Source organism: Bombina bombina, chromosome 1 (genome assembly GCF_027579735.1).
Source record: "Bombina bombina isolate aBomBom1 chromosome 1, aBomBom1.pri, whole genome shotgun sequence".
In the NCBI taxonomy this organism is placed as follows: domain Eukaryota; kingdom Metazoa; phylum Chordata; class Amphibia; order Anura; family Bombinatoridae; genus Bombina; species Bombina bombina.
This window is the reverse complement of record NC_069499.1, coordinates 293299983-293324249: the sequence shown is the minus strand read 5'-3', so window position 1 is coordinate 293324249 and position 24267 is coordinate 293299983. Positions and strand designations below refer to the sequence as shown.

Here is a 24267-nt window from a genome sequence, read left to right as displayed (position 1 = left end):
AAGATTTCTGATATACGGTAGAGCTATGTTAATGAAATGCTATTGATAAAAAGCATATTTGGGGTAGTTAGTTGGTAACAGGCATAGACAATATTTACTTACAGTGGCCCTTTAAATATAAGCTGATACTTGAAGGTTGCATACTTAAATATTCATTGTGAATTGGCTGACAATGACAAATTCCAAAGCTCTATTGGTAGAAAGGGGCATAGGGGCATATCTATCAAGCTACGAACGGAGCTTGACGGTCCGTGTTTCTGGCGAGTCTTCAGACTCTCCAGAAACACAAGTTATGGAGCAGCGATCACAAAGACCGCTGCTTCATAACCCTGTCCGCCTGCAGCAGCTCGAGTACGATCGGGTTGATTGACACCCCCTGCTGGCGACCCATTGGGCGCGAGTCTGCAGGGGGCGGCGTTGCACCAGCAGCTCTTGTGAGCTGCTGGTGCAATGCTGAATACGGAGAGCGTATTGCTCTCCGCATTCAGCGATGTCTTGCGGACCTGATCCGCACTGCCGGATCAGGTCCGCAAGTCATTTGATAAATAGGACCCATAGACTCCACAAATCTAAAAAGCTTTATACACCATAATAAGATTACCATCTTCTATCTAGATGGACCAAAAAGATTTAAGTAAAATATCCCTTTAATAGACAGTCATAGTGAAGAAGACATTTTGCTTTGGAAATATTTTCTAACCACCTTTTTAACCAGTCATAACGTACAAATAAATATTTTTTTTCTTGATAAATCACTGAAAAAAACATATTCCCATCCTGTTTTCATAAACCTAGAGTCATCATACTGTTAGTCATAGCATCCTTGGTATTGCTTTTCTTGGTTGTTTTGTAGAGCACATCGGAAATTGTATATAAAAAGAATAGAGAAGAGATATTCCTTGAAAAATGATTTTATTGTGCAACATAAGGTGAGAATGTAGATGTAGAAATGTGAAGGATATTCCAGGGCTGCCTTTCTATAACCACTGCAACAAATCAGATACCAATACTTTAAGCTTCGTACTAGGCTGGGCCAGGGATTCCATGTATGGCTCAGGACTTTTTTCTAAAACAGTAATTAAAGCATTTACTTAAAATGTTCTGCCTAAAACAACATTTCAGACTAATTTTACAACTAGAAGTTAATGAACAAAAAGCAAGAAAATCTATGAGTGTGCAATTGCTACTCTTACGCCATGTGATGGGGTGCAGGAATACGACCTGTAACTGCACCATGAGAATACTGGATAAAGATTATTGCTTATATCCAATACAACACTAAGAAGATTCTTTTATTTGCGCATTTATTTACAGAAAAGTTCTAGTTTCAAAGAAGCTGTAAAAGAATCACAACTGAGCAAGGCAGCATGTACATGAACAATTTAAACACATGGAATGCAACTTGTTTCAAGAGCAGAAAGGCAGGCGGACAGGCCGCGATTGTCAAAAATGTTGTGCAGAAATAAACATTAAGCACCACATCCACACTGTATAATACACTGTATAGACAACATGTGGTATCGCATAGAAAAATAAACATGTTTTATTTGTTATTTTATTCCACTTGAAGAATGCCTGTTTAGAGCTGAATGTGCAGTTGTTTACTGAAAGCAGCATTACTTTGTGAACTATGAGTTCAACCCTCCCCCCCAAAAAAAGCAATTGAAGCTCTATATACTAACTAGCTTTTTTGCTAGGCCACAACCTGTATTTTATCAGCTCTGTGGCAGCTACTGATTTAAAACATAATGTAGTTAACCTTTAGCTAACTAGCCTTTAAAGGGGAATCTTAAAGTCTTACCTTAGACTAAGCTGCAAATAGCCTCCTGCATCCCTTTCTATATCATGCAGTAGGAACGGTAAAAAAAATATTTTAAAAAGAATATAGTTTCTGGCCACCAAGCTCCGCCCACTGATGACATAATACATTGATCTGGCCTGCATACAAAGACTGCAAGGGGAAAACTACATTCAAACCATACAAAAGGTACTCAAGCTGCACACTGTAAACAAACGATGTTTAGAAATACACTACATACACACAAAAACTACTCTAGAGAAATACTTACAAACTGATGTAACAAAAAAAGGGGATTTTCCTTCTTACTGTTATACTATGACAGTCAGTCCATTCATGTAATAAAACAGAACAAGTGTTGCTAAAGGAAACAATGTACTCAAATTGTTTTCACTCTCCATTCTAGACACACTCTGGAAAGTTATAGGTACACCCTACTTCAAATTCAATCATGGGGATTTTTTTCTTCTTCTTCTTGCCTGAAAACATAATAATGAAGCCAATAAACCTTAGCAAGAAATACACAAATTATACAGCTGTATTAGTTTTAAGTTTCATTTACAAACATAAGACATTGAGGAAAAATAAGTTTATATTTCTAGATTATATACAATAGCCTTATACTTATCCAAGCCATTCTTAAACATCTTTACAGATTTAGCTTCACATTCTTTCATGTGAAAAATGCACCATGATTATATGCTTTCATATGAATGATATAAAAATTAAAGTAGTGTATGTTTTAACTTTGCAAAGGCTTGTCAAAAAGACCCATATTTAGCTTTCTTACTCAACTGTATTATTAGTTTGCAACTCTGCGTAAGAGTTTGCTGAGGTGTGTGTCTAGAATGGAGTGGTTGACCTTCTGTATGTCATTCTCAACTCTTTGGGTTTAATGCATGTTATACAAGTTTACTGAAGATCCCTGACAGATGTGTAGAAGAGAATATATCAAGTAGAAGGACAGGATCATGTAGAACACTGAAGGGAAATCTAAAAAAAAAAAAAAGCTACTGTAGTGAAGCTATTGATTACCTTATTGTATTCCATACACATAGTACTTAGTGGTAGTTCCTGAGAACTGGTGATGAGGAATCCTGACCTTCATTTACCGTGTTATGCTTCTGAGCTAATAAATCATCAGGTTCCATTTGCACATGTAGCAGGAAGGTGTCACAGAACAAATATTTTTATAAACTGATCTGCCATGTGCAAAAATATGCTGGGGGAAAAAATACATAATTTTGGATACAAATTATTAATATTCTTGCTCTTATGAAGCAATTAAGTTATTACTGTTGACCATTTCATCATGTATCCCCTATTATCGAAACAAAACTTCATTCATTCATTCCTCCACACAACACAAATATGGGGACTGTATAAAGATAGCAGCTCTGAAATCAGGAACAAATTAACCATATTCCATTTTTTTTTACAGTAATATACCAGGACCATCAAGACTAAAAGCGAGGCTGATTTTTGGTTAATTACTTCAAAAGGCAAAAAAAAACAAAAACAAAAAAAACGCTAGAAATTGTGAATTATTTATTTGGATGATTAAATAAAACAACTAAATACAAATAATAGTGTCAGCACACCAAGCTTCAGGTCAGTAGAACCCTTCTCAGTCTGAAGACTATATATCTACAAGATAGGTATAATAAGCGACAAACAAATTAAAAACACTAAAAAAGCATTACCGAGCTGAGAAATTACAATGAATCAGAGTAGCTGCTGCGAGATGCAGGAATGTCTGTGGTGTTCATTTTGGGAAAAAACATAAATGCAGCTCACTTTTGTAGCAACAAGGACTACACAATCTATTCACTATGCAGCCGGTAATGCGTTAAAACTTTAAACCCAGCAGCATGTTACATACTAAGTGCTCATTGACAAGGCGGCTCTGAATGTGCAAACTTCTGTATTATTTAGAGAAAAATACAATTTCATGGCTTTGCCACTACAATTTGAATGGACACCCCGCCCACCCATAAAGACATTACAATAGATATAAAACTTAAATTTTTTTCTTTCAAGATTTAGAAAGATCATGCAATTTTAAACACCTTTCCAATTTACTTCTATTATCTAATTGCTTAATTCTCTTGAAATACTTTGTTGAAATCATATCTAAATAGGCTAAGTAGCTGCTGATTAGTGGCTGCACATAGATGCCTTGTGTGATTGGCTCACCCGTGTGCATTGTTATTTCTTTAACAAATGATATCTAAAGAATTAAGCAAATTAATAGAAGTAAATTGCAATGTTGTTTAAAATTGTATATTGTATCTGAATCGTCAAAGAAATATTCTTGGTTTCATGTCACTTTAAGTGATTTTATATATATATATATATATATATATATATATTTATTAAGTGCTATATAATATGCTCTTCACAGTAACCCCTTCACTACCCGAGGCACCTAAAACATTGCAAGATCGATCAGATTGCAATCTGAAATGCCAGGACAACTAAAAATATAAATCTGGACATGTAAATTTCTAAAACACTGATAATACATTTGCTAACTCTACTGTGAAGTGACATAAAAACACAACAAAAGCAGTAATTCAGAGAAAAAGGAAAAGTTTTGAAAAAATTGGATGGTATGAATCTGAAGCCATAAAAAAAATTTAAACAAACATTTAAAGGGACAGTGTACACCAATTTTCATATAACTGTATATAACTGCTACTTAGAAACTCCCAGTTTAGCACTGTTAATGAGGACTGGGACACCCAGTGAAAGGGGCTGAGAAAACAAGAAGAGCAGACCCCCCCCCCCGCATATGAAAAGACATAACACAAACAGGAGCCAGCAGGAGTCTTTAAACGCATGTATACATCTGACACTGTGGGGCTTTTTAAGGAGTCTGAAAATCATCACAATGTTATAAAAAAAACAAGCAAAACTATACACTGTTATAAAAACACTCCCAGGTGGATTACATAAATGGATCATCTACAAAACATTTATGCAAAGAAAAATCTAGTGTACAATATCCCTTTAATCAGGAGAACAAAACGACAAGTATCACTGCAAACTTCTGATAAGCTGACATGTTTTGTCAGAAATGTGCCATTTATACTAAGGCAAGCAGTGCAATTCCCACTTATTCACCGCTGTAGCTTCTCTTGAGGCATAGTAGTTCTGAATACCTGGGCTCCAGAAGACTAAAGGTTAAGTGATGGTAAACTCTCCCCTTCAAAAAAAAAACAGATCCAGAATGTTACTAATATTTTAGATGAAGTTTAATTCATTTTAAAGTTGTGCTGAAATTCAAATACCCTGTGCTCTGGACACCCATTTCAAAAGTCATATTTTTTGTGAGCTAATGTATGAACTGTTCTCCAATCAGTGCTCTCGCCTTTAGGCACTTTTTTGTAGCTCGAGCGCTGATTGGAGAACAGGAAATGTTACTTTGAACAAGGCAGCGAGAGTGCGGGGGGATTTGAATTTCAGTGCTATATTAAAAAGTTATAGCGCATCTTCATTACAACGGATGAATTAAAATCTATCTAAAATATTACTAACATTCCAGGTCTGTTTTTATAAAAGGGAGCGTTTACCGTCACTTTAATAATCAGCCAGCTGTGTCTTTCAAAAGGCTTATAAAATATATAATTCATTATCCAAGTTTTTTTCAACATTTTGGGTTTTAAATAATGTGCATGACCCCTCAGAACAAATTTCAAATTCAAATAAAGTCTAATTTACAGTACACATGGAGGAAGTGTAATATATGGACTCTAAAGCAGTTTCATAGAAACAATGTTCTGTCTAAAATTAACACAAGCAGCAAACACACATGCATGGAAGCTAGAGAAAATTTGTCCCATGGTGGCTACAAGTATTCTGTAAAAGTGCAGTATAAGCTTGCAAATTTAATACATTTCAGTAGTGGGCAATTTTTAAAAATATGTTTTTTGCTAGGTTAAACATTTCGGAACACACAATTTTTTTTAAAATTTTGTATTTGGAAAATATTCCAAAATTCGCTAAGTGCTATAATAAAAACCAAAATCCTGGTATTAGATTTGAGTTTAAAAGAACATGCAATGCATTGCTTCAGCATTGAAAGTTAAAACCAGTGTAATCACACACAAAAAATAGAGATTTTATGTAACATTTTCCTTTTTTGTGCATCAAAAGATCAGACCTACTGAAAAAGTCACCTAGAAATGAAAAGAGCTGCAGTTAACAAATTATCTCAGTAACTGCAAACAAATTCTACATAATTATCAGATATGTAACAAATTACTATCCTTTATCATTATTAATCAGTCATCGAAGACTGGTTCAGAATTGAACTTGCTGAATAGTAACACAATTATATGTGTTCATACATACTTATATGTATACTGTGTGCATATGTATGTATATATATATATATATATATATATATATATATTTCAATATATACTTTGTATATATTTTTATTATTATTATTATATGTATACACAGACAGCACAGTATCCAAAGAATATGCACAGGAAAACAATTACACACAAAAGGTATCAAACTAATACTATCTTTGAGAGAGTAAGTGCCTTCAGAAGATTCTCAAAGTCAGTTTTGCGGGAACAAGCCCTCTAGGGAGAAAATACAGTAATAAAAGCAGCAGTAGCTAAGAAAGGGAAGCTGGGGCATTGGATATATAGGGCAAACTACAAAACAATGAAAAGCTAACATTTATAAAGACCATTGTGGGGGCTAAATATAAATGACTCCAGTGCCAGAGGGGATAGCAACACATTGCAAAGCTGTACTATAAAGTCTTGTACAGTGTGTAGCTTGACCCATAGGCTTTAAAAAGGTGTTTAGTAATGTTATCCTTACGAGATAAATAATTTCCCAGGGCACACCATGACCTCATTTAGAAGCCTGGCAGGACTCTCACTATTTTTGCAAACTCACTGTTGCTATGAATGAGTTATTAAAAAAATAGAAAATAAACATTTCTTTCATGCTGCATCCACTCTAAGCAGATTTCTTCTAAAGTGCCTTAATTTCATTATGATTTTTTCTATTTTGTCCAAGACAGACTATTAGTAGTTAAAGCAGCAGCCTGCACCAAACGTGAAAATGGTCATGAAAAGTATATGGAGGGCCAGCAATATGCCATTATATATAACGCTGTACACTTGCTTGATAATTGCCATACAAAGAGGAATAATACCTCTGCAATAATGTAACCAAAACTGTGCACACTCTCTAAGGACAGCTTGAAATTTACACCAACCCCACGGTGCAGACTACTGAGTTTTCTGAATCTCTCTGTACATTTCCAGTAGCTAAATATAATTCTCCCAAATGTGTACCCAAAGCTAAAGAAAAAAATTGCATCCCTGTTCATTTTGTTTGTAGAAATTTCAAAGTTCATGAATACAGAGTTTACAGCTATTGGTACTGGAGACACTAAGAGAAAAACTCAGCTATCAGTTATACATAGCAGGAACATGAACCATAATTAATGTTGTAGTCTCTGGTTATAATGCTTACTACTCTTGTGCGCCTGCACAGAGAGGAAATTAAGTGTACAGTGAAATTCATTACTATATGTCACATAAACATTGTTTTCTTTGGGGAAAAAGGATCATTAATACAGACTGCTGCTTTACTTTATTTGCTGCCAGATGGAATTGTAAAGATTTGCACTGTAACAATACTTCATCTGGTAGCAAAACAGATGAAAAGTAAAGACATTAGCCAAAAGTCTGGCTAGTTGCTGTGTCAGGTGTAGAAGTCAGCTGTGTTCTGCTCTCATTTACATTCACCAGGGGGAATTCTGGGAAGTCACTGCTGGTGGTCGCCTGCCGCAGATTCACCTGTCCATTTGTGGTGTTGAACTGGGGGGATATTCCAGAGCGGGTGCTATGGTATTGAGGCCGGTAAGGCTGCTCAAAGGCATTCAGTTGGTATGCCTGATGAACAGGTTGTGTGTCTGTCTTCTTTTGACCTGTTACCTGATCTAAAAAGTCTTGGGCTGAGGAGGATGAAGGAGCAGGAGCAGTATGACTGACATCATCTGTAGCAAAACTGAAAGTGTGCTGGGAGTCCGTCACTATTAGCCCAAAGTGAGACTTATCAGGGGTCACTCTAAGTGGAGCTGCTAGGCCTGGCCGAAAACTGCTAAGGGGCAGTGTTGCATAAACATGCTTGTCCAGGGAAGGGAAAGCAGATGGGCTGACAAGAGCCTGGCTGTCTGTAACAAAGTTAAGGCTTGTGTTGTTCAAATAGGCATCATTTTGGCTAGTCCGGTCCAGAGCCTGTTGAAGGAACTTAGAGTATTCCTGCAGCATGCTGGCCTTGTCTGACGATGGCACCTGAGAGGTGACCCCTAGAGTTTCAGGCTGGCTAGTCTCCCCAACCTCTGAGGAGTTGATAGATATGGTGGAGGTCACCTCTGTGTCTCCCACGCTAAAGGAAATCTCGTGCTGACCATTAGTCTTTTGTGTGTAATGATCTAACAATGTCTGTAGTACCTCATCTGGGATCACATTCTTGTCATGGTTTGCTTTGAGGTCCACACTCAAGGCCTGGGCATCTATCAACGCTGCAGTGCTGCTCTCATCCATAACACTGGCTACAGCAGCCTGTGTGGCAGATGGCTGAGATGCCAAGTTTCCCACATTAAGTGCATATTCCCTGCTGTTGCTGTTGGCTGCCTGCAAGTACCTTTTCTTCTTGGAGAATTGCATGGCTTCCTCATAGCTGACACTGCTGTTGTGCTGTTTGATGGCTGCATCTTGCAGAGGGTCCCCATGCTCCACATCAGAGTTGCTTCCTGAGTCTAGCAGCACCTGTTTATCCACTAGCTCAAATGTATATTTTGCAACCTTGCTATCATCAAATGCAGAGAGTGGGGACAGGCTCTGGCTCTGCTCTAGTGCCTGCTTGAGACTCTTTTTGCTGCTCACCTTTTTAAGCAGCAGTTTTGGTGGATTTACCTCTCCTGATACTGCTTCCTGTAAGTGTATATCGCCAACAGACGAATGCGGCATTTCTACAGCATACTCTGCAACCATATACTCATCTTTCACTTTGGTACTGTCAGGGTAGAGTGGGAGATAATCATTTTTCTTTTTCTGCTCTGGTTTATCCAGAGAACTTTCCTTATTACATGTTCCCAAGGTTTTTCCCTTTTCTGGTTTCTTCTTTTTTGGCAGCGATCCTTCTTTGGGGGTGGGTGAGAAACCAGTATCACCCTCACAAGGGAAAAGGCCTGTTTTGCTGGTGCACTTTCCAGGCTTTCTCTCTCTGTTCTCATGGCACATGCGCTTGTGTTTCAGTACTCGGTCTGTCCTTGAGAAATACTGCAGAGAGGCAAGAAGCAAACACTCAATTACTTATCACACAACCTGAACAGCTATTTTTTTTTAAAAATCTATTTCTAAACATTTAAAAGGGACAATCTACTTGAAAATGTTTATAATTAGATAGATAATCCCTTTATTACCCATTCCCCAGTTTTGCATAACCATCACTGTTATAGTTGGGATGGTAAGGTCAGACATTTTCTATTCATTACTAAAGAGTATTAATATATTTAAAATGTTCTTCAAATACCTTGCACTGCACTTTTTCTTCTGTTCACAAGCTATTGGTTAGGCAAAATCGGGCAGACTTGCTGGGCCTATGGCTCTTATCTGCCGTCAATATCTATCTATCTATTGAGACTAAAAAAAAAACACTGTGAGGCTAATTTGCATTAGCCAATCACGATGGGCAACCTGAGTTCTCCCTTCACTGCATTTCTGGGTACTTGAATGAAGCTAACGCATGCGCTCTAGGGATGCATCAATACCGATACTAGTATCAGTATCGGTACCGATACCAAGTATTTGCATAAGTACTTGTACTCGTGAAAATGCACCGATACTTAAACCGATACCTCTACTTCCTACCCATATGCTATCTTGTGGCGTTTTTTCAAACTGCATGTTCCCATTTCATTTTAAACTAGAGTGGAGACTAAACTAAAAATTGTTTTCTACTGTTCTGACAATACAAATTATTGTTATGTGCATTATTGTAGGAGAGATCACTGTCCCTGATTCAGACAAACCCCTGAAGTAATGGGCATTTAATAAACAGATTTCCAGCTCTGGCAAAAATGGCCCAAAAATATCTTTCTGCCCCATGCAGTAGTGTGGAAAGTGAAAGACTGTTCAACTTAGAGTCGAACCTCCATACACATGTCAGATTGATGTTATATAACAGCCCTACAACTAGGGATGGGCGAATGTGTTTATATCCGAATTCGAATGTTAGAACGGTTATTGTAGAAATTCGATTTACATAATAGAATGTTGATAAGAACGAATATTCTTAAAAATTCAATTTTCGAATGTTATTTACAGTTTTCGAATGTCACATTCGAATTCGAATGTCACATTCAAATTCGAATGTTAAATTGGAATATCACATTCGAATATTACATTTATAAAACACAATTGTAGATTAGAAACACTATTTCGAATGTCACATTCGAATCGAATGTCACATTCAAATTCGAATATTACATTTATAAAACAGAGTATTAGACTAGAAATACTATTTTAAATTCGAATGTCACATTTGAATCGAATATCACATTTGAATCAAATATCACATTTAAAACACAGTATTAGACTAGAAATACTGTACTATTTCAAATTTGACATTCGAATTCAAATTCGAATATTACATTTATTAAATATCACATTTAAAACACAGTTGTAGACCAGAAATACTATTTCAAAGTTGAATGTCACATTCGAATGTCACATTCGAATATTACATTTCGAAATTGAATGAATACATAGCTAAACATTCTATAATTCGAACGAAAATTCGAAAATAGAATGTTAGAATGTTATATAAACATTCAAAATTCGATTCGAACAAACAAATGTATCAAAATTCGTTTTAAATTTCGAATTTTTGGAAACATTCGCCCATCTCTACCTACAACCCAATTGCATTACCCCTTTAAATGTAATATTTTATTGTAATATTTTTTATTTATAAACATGTTTAGTGAACTTTGTGACAAATAAAACTGTTTTATTATTTCATAATGTCTTTTGAATTACAGCCCTTTATAATTATAAAGAAGGAATCTTAAATAATTAGTCTGTATTGTGCTTGGTAAACTGTCACATGACATTTAAAAAAAAGTATCGGTAATTGGTATCGGCGAGTATTTGAAAACAAGTATCGGTACTTGTACTCAGTCATAAAAAATTGGTATCGGTGCAACCCTAATGCGCTCTGATAAGCAAAATTGTAACACATGCGCATTTTATTATCGGATACCATCGCCGACGTCAGTGGGCATGTGACCGCAGTCATTCCCGACTTGGAGCATGTGAAAATGATTGCAAATGCGCACAAGTTGGGTGTGTAAATATGTAAATGTAGCAAGATAATATATGCGTGTATTAGAGATTGCAAGAACGCCCGTTGTAGGAGGCTGGAAATTATGACGTCAGAAATAAATATAAAATATAGATTTAAAACATGACAGAAGCTCCGTTTTAAAAAAATTTAAAGTTCATTCACATTTACTTGTATTACTTACGTTTGCATATATAATATTTTTTTTTCAAAATGTAATGCAAAGAGTAGTTACTGGTATGAGCACATCTATTTTCTCACCTGCAAACAGTATTCACACTGGTATGGTTTCTCTCCGCTGTGGGTTCTCTTGTGTCTTTCCATATGGTATTTCTGTATGAAACGCATCCCACATTCATCACAGTGAAATGGCTTTTCACCTGTCCAGAGGAAGGAGATATTGCATCTGAACATAGCATCAGAATGTACATTTTTTTACATGAAAACTTTTTTTTTTTATGGCACACTAAAGCACATAGAAAATATGAATAATTTAATAATGAGTCTCTGCTTATATGACACATGTATGAATAGTAGGGATGTGCACTCGGTTAATTTGGCAGCTAATGAATGGGGAAGATGGAGGCTGATAATCCAGAACTTAGTGTGTTGCACTCTCAAAAGAAGAAATCCGGCTTTGAAAAGAGCCAAACGCCGCTGGTGACCACCATCTTTCTCATTCGTTAGCTGCCGAATGAACCAAATGCCTATCCCTAATGAATAGCTACATAACAATAAGTGTCCATGTGTTTCAAACGTTCTCAAGCTGTTTAAAGAGTTCCATAGACAAGTACTAAATCACACAAAGTGGAAAGAATATCAGAGGAGAGCATTGCAAATAGGCACTTGTGGATCCCAAACAAATATGCAAGAAAATGGGTTATTTTATATATGACATGTTTTTATGATAAACCACTTAATAATCTCCTCTAAAACTATTTCTAAATTTAGATAAACCTTGAAAAAAAATGCTAATAAAAATAAAAAAAGGTTAGACTATAAAAAATAACCTTGCTAGACTTATAAAGGATATAAAATGATTTGGGGTGGTCGGTAAAATCAGCGGTGGTGTGCCTATTAAATAGCATGTCAAACATTAGAACGAATAGCAATTTTTGGTTTGAAGTAGATTAAAAGTACAGAAACCTGTTCCAATCCAAACCCCTAAGTTTTATCACGTCCCTCCAACAAATTCTAGATCAATACCTATGGGGAAAAGTGAGGCCTAGAATTAATAAAATCACACTTTATATGACTCATGAGAAGGGATACATAAGTGCCCATAACCGTATTTTCTATTACTATGCTGCTGATCTTCTAAGAATAAGTAAATTGGATTCAAAGATTGGACAGTTAAATCTGGGTTTTACTAGAAGAAAATTAACAAAACACCTATGTAATTGGAAACCAGTGACAGTTGTATAGGTGGGAGGTACACCCAAACACATTTTCCAATCCATTAGTGCATGAAATGGTTAAAGGGACACTGTACCCAAAAATTTTCTTTCGTGATTCAGATTGAGCATGAAATTTTAAGCAACTTTCTAATTTACTCCTATTATCAAATTTTCTTCATTCTCTTGGTATCTTTATTAGAAATGCAAGAATGTAAGTTTAGATGCCGGCCCATTTTTGGTGAACAACCTGGGTTGTCCTTGCTGATTGGTGGATAAATTCATCCACCAATAAAAAAGTGATGTCCAGAGTACTGAAACCAAAAAAAAGCTTAGATGCCTTTTTCAAATAATGATAGCAAGAGAACAAAGAAAAATTGATAATAGGAGTAAATTAGAAAGTTGCTTAAAATTGCATGCTCTTTCTGAATTACAAAAAAAAAAATAAAAAAAATTTGGGTACAGTGTCCCTTTAAGGTATGGGATAAGATACCCAAAAAAACGATAGCTTACTTTCAAGTTATGCACTTTATCCAAACGTCTCATGTCAGACAGACATTGATAAATTGGTCCCTTAGACTGGTTTGCAATATTTAGAGGAGCTGAGGAAGAAGCCTATAGTGATGTTCTGGCAAAATAACTAGGTCAGAAAACCAAGCTCTCTTTGTACCTGATATACAAAAGCTCGCTGGCATGGAGAGAAACCACATAAAATATTTCAGATTTTTTTAGACCTTGTATTGTAATGTAACATTATCTATTTCACATAAAGAACACTACATAGCAATAACAAAATTTATGCTTACCTGATAAATTTATTTCTCTTGTCGTGTATCCAGTCCACGGGTTCATCCATTACTTGTGGGATATTCTCCTTCCCAACAGGAAGCTGCAAGAGGACACCCACAGCAGAGCTGTCTATATAGCTCCTCCCCTAACTGCCACCCCCAGTCATTCGAGCGAAGACAAGCAAGAAAAAAAGGAGAAACTATAGGGTGCAGTGGTGACTGTAGTTTAAAAATAAAAAACACCTGCCTTAAAATGACAGGGCGGGCCGTGAACTGGATACACCACAAGAGAAATAAATTTATCAGGTAAGCATAAATTTTGTTTTCTCTTGTAAAGGTGTATCCAGTCCACGGGTTCATCCATTACTTGTGGGATTCCAATACCAAAGCTTTAGGACACGGATGAAGGGAGGGACAAGGCAGGAAACTTAAACGGAAGGCACCACTGCCTGTAAGAACTTTCTCCCAAAAATAGCCTCCGAAGAAGCAAAAGTATCAAATTTATAGAATTTAGAAAAGGTATGAAGCGAAGACCAAGTCGCCGCCTTACAAATCTGTTCAACAGAGGCCTCATGTTCAAAAGCTTATGTGGAAGCTACTGCTCTAGTAGAATGAGCTGTAATTCTTTCAGGAGGTTGCTGGCCAGCAGTCTCATAAGCTAAGCGAATTATGCTTCTTAGCCAAAAGGAAAGAAGTTGTCGAAGCCTTTTGGCCTCTCCTCTGTCCAGAGTAGACAACAAACAAAGCAGATGTTTGACGAAAATCTTTCGTAGCTTGTAAATAAAACTTTAAAGCACAAAACACATCAAGATTGTGTAATAGACGTTCCTTCTTTGAAAAAGGATTAAGACATAGGGAAGGAACAACAATCTCCTGATTGAAATTCTTATTAGATACCACCTTAGGCAGAAACCCAGGTTTTGTACGTAACACTACCTTATCTGCATGGAAAATCAGATAAGGGGAATCACACTGTAAAGCAGATAACTCCGAAACTCTTCGAGCCGAGGAGATAGCTACCAAAAATAGAACTTTCCAAGATAAAAGCTTAATATCTATGAAATGCAAAGGTTCAAACGGAACCCCTTGAAGAACTTTAAGAACTAAATTTAAACTCCATGGCGGAGCAACAGGTTTAAACACAGGCTTGATTCTAACTAAAGCCTGACAAAACGCCTGAACGTCTAGAACCTCAGCCAGACGTTTATGCAAAAGAATAGACAGAGCAGAAATCTGTCCCTTTAAGGAACTAGCTGACAATCCCTTCTCCAATCCTTCTTGGAGAAAAGATAATATCCTAGGAATCCTGACCTTACTCCATGAGTAACCCTTGGATTCACACCAATGAAGATATTTACACCATATCTTATGATAGATTTTCCTGGTGACAGGCTTTCGAGCCTGAATTAAGGTATCAATGACCGATTTGGAAAAACCACACTTTGATAGAATCAAGCGTTCAATCTCCAAGCAGTCAGACGTAGAGAAATTAGATTTGGATGTTTGAAGGAACCTTGAAGTAGAAGGTCCTGCCTTAGCGGCAGAGTCCATGGTGGAAAGGATGACATGTCCACCAGATCTGCATACCAAGTCCTGCGTGGCCACGCAGGGGCTATCAAGATCACCGAAGCTCTCTCCTGCTTGATCTTGGCAATCAGACGAGGGAGCAGAGGAAACAGTGGAAACACATAAGCCAGGCTGAAGGACCAGGGCGCTGCTAGAGCATCTATTAGCGCTGCCTTGTTATCCCTGGACCTGGACCCGTAACAAGGAAGCTTGGCGTTCTGACGAGAGGCCATGAGATCCAGTTCTGGTTTGCCCCAAAGTTGGATCAACTGGGCAAATACCTCCGGATGGAGCTCCCACTTCCCCGGATGAAAAGTCTGCTGACTTAGAAAATCCGCCTCCCAGTTCTCTACTCCTGGGATATGGATAGCTGAGAGATCGCAAAAGTGAACCTCTGCCCATAGAATTATCTTTGAAACCTCCAACATTGCCAGGGGGCTCTTTGTTCCCCCCTGATATAGGCTACAGTCGTGTTGTTGTCCGACTGAAATCTGATGAACCTGACCGCAGCTAGCTGAGGCCAAGCCTGAAGAGCATTGAATATCGCTCTTAGTTCCAGAATGTTTATCGGAAGGAGGGCCTCCTCCTGAGTCCACGAACCCTGAGCCTTCAGGGAGTTCCAGACTGCACCCCAGCCCAGAAGGCTGGCATCTGTCGTTACTATAGTCCATTCTGGCCTGCGGAAACTCATTCCCTTGGACAGATGGACCCGAGATAGCCACCAGAGAAGAGAATCCCTGGTCTCTTGATCCAGATTTAGTAGAGGGGACAAATCTGTGTAATCCCCATTCCACTGATTGAGCATGCAAAGTTGCAGTGGTCTGAGATGTAGGCGGGCAAACGGAACTATGTCCATTGCCGCTACCATTAATCAGATTACCTCCATACACTGAGCCACTGACGGACGAGAAATGGAATAAAGAGCACGGCAGGAAGTTAGAAGTTTTGACAACCTGACCTCTGTCAGATAAATCTTCATTTCTACTGAATCTATCAGAGTTCCTAGGAAGGAAACTCTTCTGAGAGGTGAGAGAGAACTCTTTCCTTCGTTTACCTTCCACCCGTGAGACCTTAGGAATGCCAGAACAATGTCCGTATGGAACCTGGCGATATGAAAAGTTGACGCCTGTATCAGGATGTCGTCTAGGTAAGGGGCTACTGCTATACCCCGCGGTCTTAGAACCGCCAGAAGGGACCCTAGAACCTTCGTAAAGATTCTTGGTGCCGTGGCTAATATGGATCATAGGTAGGATGGTTCGAATAGTCTCCATCTTGAAGGATGGGACCCTGAGAAATTTGTTTAGGATCTTGAGATCCAAGATTGGTCTGAAAGTTCCCTCTTTCTTGGGAACTATAAACAGATTTGAATAGAAGCCCTGCCCCTGTTCCTCCTTTGGAACTGGGTGGATCACTCCCATAACTAGTAGGTCTATGCCTCTCTCTTTATCTGGTTTGCAGATAATTGTGAGAGATGAAATCTCCCCTTTGGAGATGAAGCTTTGAAATCCAGAAGATATCTCTGGGAAACAATCTCCAGAGCCCAGGGATCCTGGACGTCTCTTGCCCAAGCCTGGGCAAAGAGAGAAAGTCTGCCCCCCACTAGATCCGGTCCCGGATCGGGGCTACTCCTTCATGCTGTCTTAGAGGCAGCAGCAGGATTTTTGGCCTGTTTCCCCTTGTTCCAAGCCTGGTTAGGTCTCCAGACTGGCTTGGACTGGACAAAATTTCCCTCTTGTTTTGTAGAAGAGGATGATGAAGCTGCGCCACTCTTGAAGTTTCGAAAGGAACGAAAATTAGTCTGTTTGGTCCTTAACTTGTTGGACCTATCCTGGGGAATATTCCTCCAGTAATATCAGAAATGATCTCCTTCAGTCCAGGCCCAAATAGGGTCTGCCCTTTGAAGGGGATCTTGAGAAGTTTAGACTTTGAAGTGACATCAGCTGACCAGGATTTAAGCCATAGCGCCCTACGTGCCTGAATGGCAAAACCTGAATTTTTAGCCGTTAGCTTGGTTAAATGAAAAACGGCGTCAGAAATAAATGAATTGGCTAAATTAAGAGCTTTAAGCCTGTCAAGGATATCATCCAACGGGGTCTCTACCTGTAAAGCCTCCTCCAGAGACTCGAACCAGAAAGCCGCTGCAGCAGTGACTGGGGCAATGCATGCAAGAGGCTGGAGAATAAAACCTTGTTGTATAAAGATTTTCTTAAGAAAGCCCTCTAATTTCTTATCCATAGGATCTAGGAAAGCACAACTGTCCTCGACAGGAATAGTTGTACGCTTAGCTAGGGTAGAGACTGCTCCCTCCACCTTAGGGACCGTCTGCCACAAGTCCCGTGTAGCGGCATCTATAGGAAACATTTTCTTAAAAGCAGGAGGGGGAGAGAACGGCACACCTGGTCTATCCCATTCCTTGGTAATAATTTCTGAAAACCTCTTAGGGATTGGAAAAACAGTGTAAACAGGCACTGCATAGTATTTGTCCATTTTACACAATTTCTCTGGGACTAAAATGGTGTCACAGTCATCCAGAGTCGCTAAAACCTCCCTGAGCAAAATGCTGTCATTTCAGAGTCAGACTGAAGTAATGCCTTCCCTGAATCAGAGAAGTCACCCACAGATAGAAGCTCTTCTGCTTCAACTTCTGCACATTGTGAGGGTATATCAGACATAGCTACTAAAGCGTCAGAGAGCTCTGTATTTGTTCTAGCCCCAGAGCTGTCCCGCTTTCCTTGTAACCCTGGCAGTTTGGATAATACCTCTGTGAGGGTATGATTCATAACTGCCGCCATGTCTTGTAAAGTAAACGCATTGGACGCGCTAAATGTACTTGGTGTCCCTTGAGCGAGAATTATAGGTTCTGACAAGTGGGGAGAGCTAGATGGCATAACCTCCCTTTTGTCAGTCTCAGAAGATAAATCTTTAAAAGCCATAATATGGTCTTTATAACTTATAGAAAGGTCAGTGCATTTGGTACACATTCTAAGAGGGGGTTCCACAATGGCTTCTAAACATAATGAATAAGGAGTTTCCTCTATGTCAGACATGTTTAACAGACTAGTAATGAGACCAGCAAGCTTGGAAAACATTTTAATAAATGTGAAAAAAGCAATAATAAAAAACGGTACTGTGCCTTTAAGAGAAAAAAACTACCACATAAAAGGCAAAACAGTGAAAAAAAGTAGTAAACTCTACGAAATTTTTACAGTGTGTATAAGGGACTAAAGCAGCATTGCACCCACTTGCAAATGGATGATTAACCCCTCAGGCCCAAAAACGAATTAGAAAAACATTAAACCTGTTAACAAACAGTCAAACACACTGCCACAGCTCTGCTGTGGCTCCTACCTGCCCTTAAAAATGATTTTTGCAGGAACAAAACCCTCTATAGAGGTCCTATAAGCCAGAGGACTCCTTCAGGGAAGCTGGAAGTATCAGACTGAAAATGAAAATAGGCTCCTCCCACCATGCACTCAAAGTCAGAGGGCCTTAAAGAAGTACTCCTAGGAGTAATCTAACAAGCCATGTGGAAACTAGGCCCCAAATAAAGATTTATCACCCTCAGAGAAAAAACGTTTTTATTTATAAATCACGCAAACGTTTTTACACTAAGTAATATAGGTATTAACATGAATATTATCCCTTTTTGCAAGCATGATCCCAGTTGTTGTTAAATCACTGTATCAGGCTTATACCAGCCACTGTCAGCATTTTCTAGACCTTATCATCTCTCTAGAAAAAAATATACTGAACATACCTCAAAGCAGGCAATCTGCAGACCGTCCCCCCAACTGAAGTTTTCTTTTCATACTCTTCAGTTATGTGTGAGAACAGCAATGGACCTTAGTTACAAACCGCTAAGATCATCAAATTTCCAGGCAGAAGTCTTCTTCCAATTTCTGCCTGAGAGTAAAAACAGTACAACGCCGGCACCGTTTAAAAATAACAAACTTTTGATTGAAGGTAAAAACTACACTAAGTCACCAAATCTCTCTTGATACTCCCTTTCTTGTCGAGAGCTGCAAGAGAATGACTGGGGGTGGCAGTTAGGGGAGGAGCTATATAGACAGCTCTGCTGTGGGTGTCCTCTTGCAGCTTCTTGTTGGGAAGGAGAATATCCCACAAGTAATGGATGAACCTGTGGACTGGATACACCTTTACAAGAGAAATAAACATTTCTCAAGATAAAATTTGTGTCTACATATTTTTTTTTTTTTAGGGCCTCGTCGTACCGACAAAACGTCTTAAAATCTCTCTCCTGAACTGCAAGGTTTTGAATAACAAGAATATCAAGAAAAATTGTCCCCATATGTTCTTCTTAATCTTTTGAATCACTCAAAAAAAGGTGGAATAAAGACATAATCTTTGCTGAACCATTAATGAAGTATCAGTGTGTCTTCTACAAAGGTATCATGCTCTGATTCTAGCACAATATATGGATAATGTGGTTTTACTTTGTCACAGCTCTATTTAAAGAAGAACCCTATTTGCAAGCAAAATCCACCCCCTTAATATTAATCTATTGACAACTGAACTTTGGAAGTTGTTCTGAGATGGATTTCATACCATCATATTCTCCTAGTATTTAGAGCAAGACACATTAGTGTAAGCTCTAAAACATTTACAGACTGAGGGCTTCTGAAGAATCCATCTTCCCTAACCTTTGATTAAAAAAAAAAATCACATCCTGACCAAAACAAACTAGCATTTTTGAGAATGATAGTCCAGTTTGGCGACAGAAGCACTGTACACCAGCTCTGCTAATAAAAATGACCTCTAGATGAGGAGTAACACAGAGATGACAACTTTGCCAGGTCAGCTGCTTGAACCATGGTAAAGATCCTTTTTTTGGCAGTGGTCAACCTGAAGGTGATACAAACTGGAAATGAGGATTTTCTGTTACAAAGTTGAAAAATTGTTATGATTTTGATATATAAGTACATGTGATTATAATTAGGACCCTAGAAGCTGGTCAATTTATTGACCGAAGTCACTGCATCTTGAAAAAAGGAACTTTCACAAATCTGTTTAGGCTGTCAAGCCTAATACCGGCTAAAATTTTGGAGTAAAAGCTCTGTTCTAAATGGGAGCAAGATCCCAAAAAAAAAAGCCAAAAAGGTCCTTCTTTCATTAGGTGTGAAAATCTCTCAACCTGGCTCCTTAAAGGAAGATACTGGGATCGAATGGTTTGAACATCAGGTCTCATGAAAATGTTGAGGTACACTCTTGTGAACTTAAAGGGTCATTATATTATAAAAATTACATTAGATAAGTAATTATTTTTGCATTATTGACCTTAGCTTCTATCAGCTAGATTACGAGTTTTGCGTTATGAGTCAAATAGCATCATTATGGCCCATAACGCTTCATTTTCCCTAACGTTGCTATTACAAGTCTTGTCGGTATAGGTGTACCGCACACCTTTTAGCCAGTCACGCAACGTTAGTACCGCACTTTTAAAAAAGTCCTTTTTCAATGGGACTCCATTAGCGCCGTTAGTACGAGTTTGCCTGGGAGGCCAAAAAGTGAGCGGCACACTCTATAACCACAAGATCCATACCGCCATCTAAAGTCAGTAGTTATGAGTTTTACGTTACAAAGCTGTACCATAAAACTCATAGCTAAAGTGTTACAAAGTACACTAACACCCATACACTACCTATTAACCCCTAAACCAAGGCCCTCCCATATCACAAACACTATAATAAAGTTATTGACCCCTAATCTGCCGCTCCGGACATCGCTGCCACTATTCAAGTGTATTAACCCCTATTCTGCCACTTTCGACATCGTCACCACTATAATAAACCTATTAACCCCTAAACAGCCGCCCTCCCGCATCACAAACACTATTTAAATATAATTAACCCCTAATATGCCGTCCGCCCACACCGCTGCTATAATAAACTTATTAACCCCTAAACTGCAAGCCCCCCACAACAAAATATACTAAAATAAACTATTAACCCCTAAACCTAACGCCCCCTAACTTTATATTAAAATTGCAATTTCCCTAGCTTAAATTAAAACTTACCTGTCAAATAAATTTTAAACTAACAATTAAACTAAGATAATTATTAAACTACAATTAAACTAACTACCAATTAAACTAAACTACAAATTAAAAAAATCCTAACACTACTCTAAAAATTACAAAAAGTATCTAATTACAAAAAAAATAAAATAACAATTACAAAAAAGAACAAACTAAATTACGAAAAAATTAGAAACAAATTATCAAAAAGAATTACACCTAATCTAATAGCCCTATCAAAATAAAAAAGCCCCCCCAATAAAAAAAAACCCTAGCCTACAATAAACTACCAATGGGTTATATAATAAAGATAGGGATAGTGGTAATGGAAGTTGTATTTAATGATTCCCAGTCAAGTATTAGCTTACCACAATTTAACCAATAAAAGTAGTCACCCAAATTGGGGACAATAATACTAATATCTGATATAATGAAGTATAGACTAGTAATACCAGGGGAGGGTGCTCACTGTTCAAGTAAATGTAGAAAAAATAGGAGACAAGCGAACAGAAAGTAGAGCCTCGCAAAGGGAGACTAGTATAAGTGGCTATTCAGTGGGTATATAATATTAAAACTTAACATTTATTATTCAAAAAAAAAAATGATAAAAAACTACTATATAAGTAGTGATTAATACTTAGATTAAAACACAAACAAATAATAAACGGCTGTATATCCACAATCACCCCAGAATGTATACCATAGAAACTCAGAATAGAGTAGGAGGGATTGACCTCAAACAAAATTATACTATCTAGTGCAATACTGGACCGGTGTAGGTCTGTCCAAAATATTCCCTATGACAAAATTAGTATAGTGACTAAGAGGGGAAGTGTAGGTAGCAAGATTCACATAGTCCATACATTCAGCATATTACACAGACCCATTTGTATAGGCAAGAGTGAAGTGTTCACAAACACAAATTAAACCAAAAATACGATCAATGAAACGTAATATGATTCTATAGATATGTTATAATAAACACATTGACTAGTGAAATGTGACTTGCATAGTTACACTTAGTGGTTGATACAGCCGTAGGAAGAGAGCTGCCTAAAAATCCCTCCTACTCTATTCTGAGTTTCTATGGTATACATTCTGGGGTCATTGTGGATATACAGCCGTTTATTATTTGTTTGTGTTTTAATCTAAGTATTAATCACTACTTATATAGCAGTTTTTATAAATTTTTTTGAATAATAAATGTTAAGTTTTAATATTATATACCCACTGAATAGCCACTTATACTAGTCTCCCTTTGCGAGTGCTCCACTTTCTGTTCGCTTGTCTCCTATTTTTTCTAAACTACCAATGGCCCTTGAAAGGTCCTTTGGTGGGGCATTGCCCCAAAGATATGAGCTCTTTTACCTGTTAAAAAAAAATACAAACACCCCCAACAGTAACCCCCCTGCAAATAAAATAACTATCTAAAAAAAACTTAAGCTATTGCCCAGATCCTTTTACATGCCCAGATCCTAAACTAAAAATAAAACCCACCCAAAAAAACATAACACTAACCCCCGATGATCCACTTTACAGTTCTTGAAGTCACGCTTGAAGGATCCAGCCGGGGAAGTCCTCATCCATGCGGCAAGAAGTCTTCATCCGGACGGCCTCTTCCATCTTCATCCAGCCGGCGAAGTCCTCATCCAAGATGGCGTCCCTTGCATTCCTATTGGCTGAAATATTTCAATCAGCCAATAGGATTAGAGCTGCTAAAATCCTATTGGCTGTTCCAATCAGCCAATAGGATTAGAGCTGCTAAAATCCTATTGGCTGTTCCAATCAGCCAATAGGATGAGAGCTCAATCCTATTGGCTGATTGGAACAGCCAATAGGATTTTAGCAGTTCTAATCCTATTGGCTGATTGGAACAGCCAATAGGATTTTAGCAGCTCTAATCCTATTGGCTGATTGAAATCTTTCAGCCAATAGGAATGCAAGAGATGCCATCTTGAATGACATCACTTGCATTGAAGTTCCAGTTTATGGTGGCGACCGTATGAAGAGGATACTCCGCTCCGGATGTCTTCAGGATGGACCCGCTCCGCGCAGTATGGATGAAGATAGAAGATGCCGTCTGGATGAAGACTTCTTGCCGCATGGATGAGGACTTCGCCGGCTGGATGGATCCTTCAAGCAGCGGGATTTCAAGAACTGTAAGTGGATCGTCGGGGGTTAGTGTTAGGTTTTTTTTAAGTGGGTTTTATTTTTAGATTAGGGTCTGGGCAAGTAAAAGAGCTAAATGCCCTTTTAAGGGCAATGCCCATACAAATGCCCTTTTCAGGGCAATGGGGAGCTTAGTTTTTTTTTTTTGGATACTTATTTTATTTAGGGGGGTTGGTTGTGGGGGTGGTGGGTTTTACTGTTGGGGGGGGTGTTTGTATTTTTTTTTTTTTTACAGGTAAAAGAGCTGATATCTTTCGGGCAATGCCCAACAAAAGGCCCTTTTAAGGGCCATTGGTAGTTTATTGTAGGCTAGGGTTTTTTTATTTTGGGGGGCTTTTTTATTTTTATAGGGCTATTAGATTAGGTGTAATTTGCTTCTATTTTTGATACTTTGTTTCTTATTTTTTGTAATTTAGTGTTTTTTTATGTAAATTTAGTTATTTTTATTTTTAGTAATTTTAGTGTTTAGTTTTTAATTGCAATATTAGGTTTTAGTTTAAGGCAGGTTAGGTTTTATTTCACAGGTAAGTTTGTATTTATTTTAACTAGGTAGTTAGTAAATAGTTAATAACTATTTACTAACTAGTCTACCTAGTTAAAATAAATACAAACTTACCTGTGAAATAAAAAATAAAACCTAAGCTAGCTACAATATAACTATTAGTTATAGTGTAGCTATCGTAGGTTTTATTTTACAGGTAAGTATTTAGTTTTAAATAGGTATTATTTAGTTAATAATTGCTATATTTTAATTATGTTAAAGTTAGGGGGTGTTAGGGTTACGTTAGGGTTAGTGTTAGGTTTAGGGGTTAATGGATTTATTTAGTGGTAGTGATGTGGGAGGCCAGAGGTTTAGGGGTTAATAACTTTAGTATAGTGGCAGCGACATCAGGGGCAGCGATGTTGGGGGTGGCAGATTAGGGGTTAATAACTGTATGTAGGTGGCGGCGATATTGGGGTGGCAGATTAGGGGTTAATAACTGTAGGTAGGTGTTGGCGAAATCGGGGCGGCAAATTAGGGGTTAATAACTGTATGTAGGTGGCGGCGATGTCGAGGGCGGCGGATTAGGGGTGTTTAGACGTGGGCTTTATGTTAGGGTTTAAACGTAACTTGATATTTCCCCATAGACA

General features: G+C 37.9%; 1 protein-coding gene across 5 annotated transcripts in view; it reads right to left on the bottom strand.

Moving 5' to 3' along the window:
- Nucleotides 1–895: 895 nt before the first annotated feature.
- The window catches only part of ZNF148 (zinc finger protein 148), a 202085-nt gene continuing 178713 nt past the window's right edge, over nucleotides 896–24267 (bottom strand). For all 5 annotated transcript variants that reach the window (XM_053698052.1, XM_053698053.1, XM_053698056.1 and 2 more), the window contains 2 exons: nucleotides 11447–11565; nucleotides 896–9120 (listed from right to left, as the gene is read on the bottom strand). In XM_053698052.1, coding sequence (XP_053554027.1) covers nucleotides 7510–9120; nucleotides 11447–11565 — 1730 coding nt within the window. In that variant the 3' untranslated portion in view covers nucleotides 896–7509. The remainder of the gene's footprint in view (nucleotides 9121–11446; nucleotides 11566–24267) is intronic.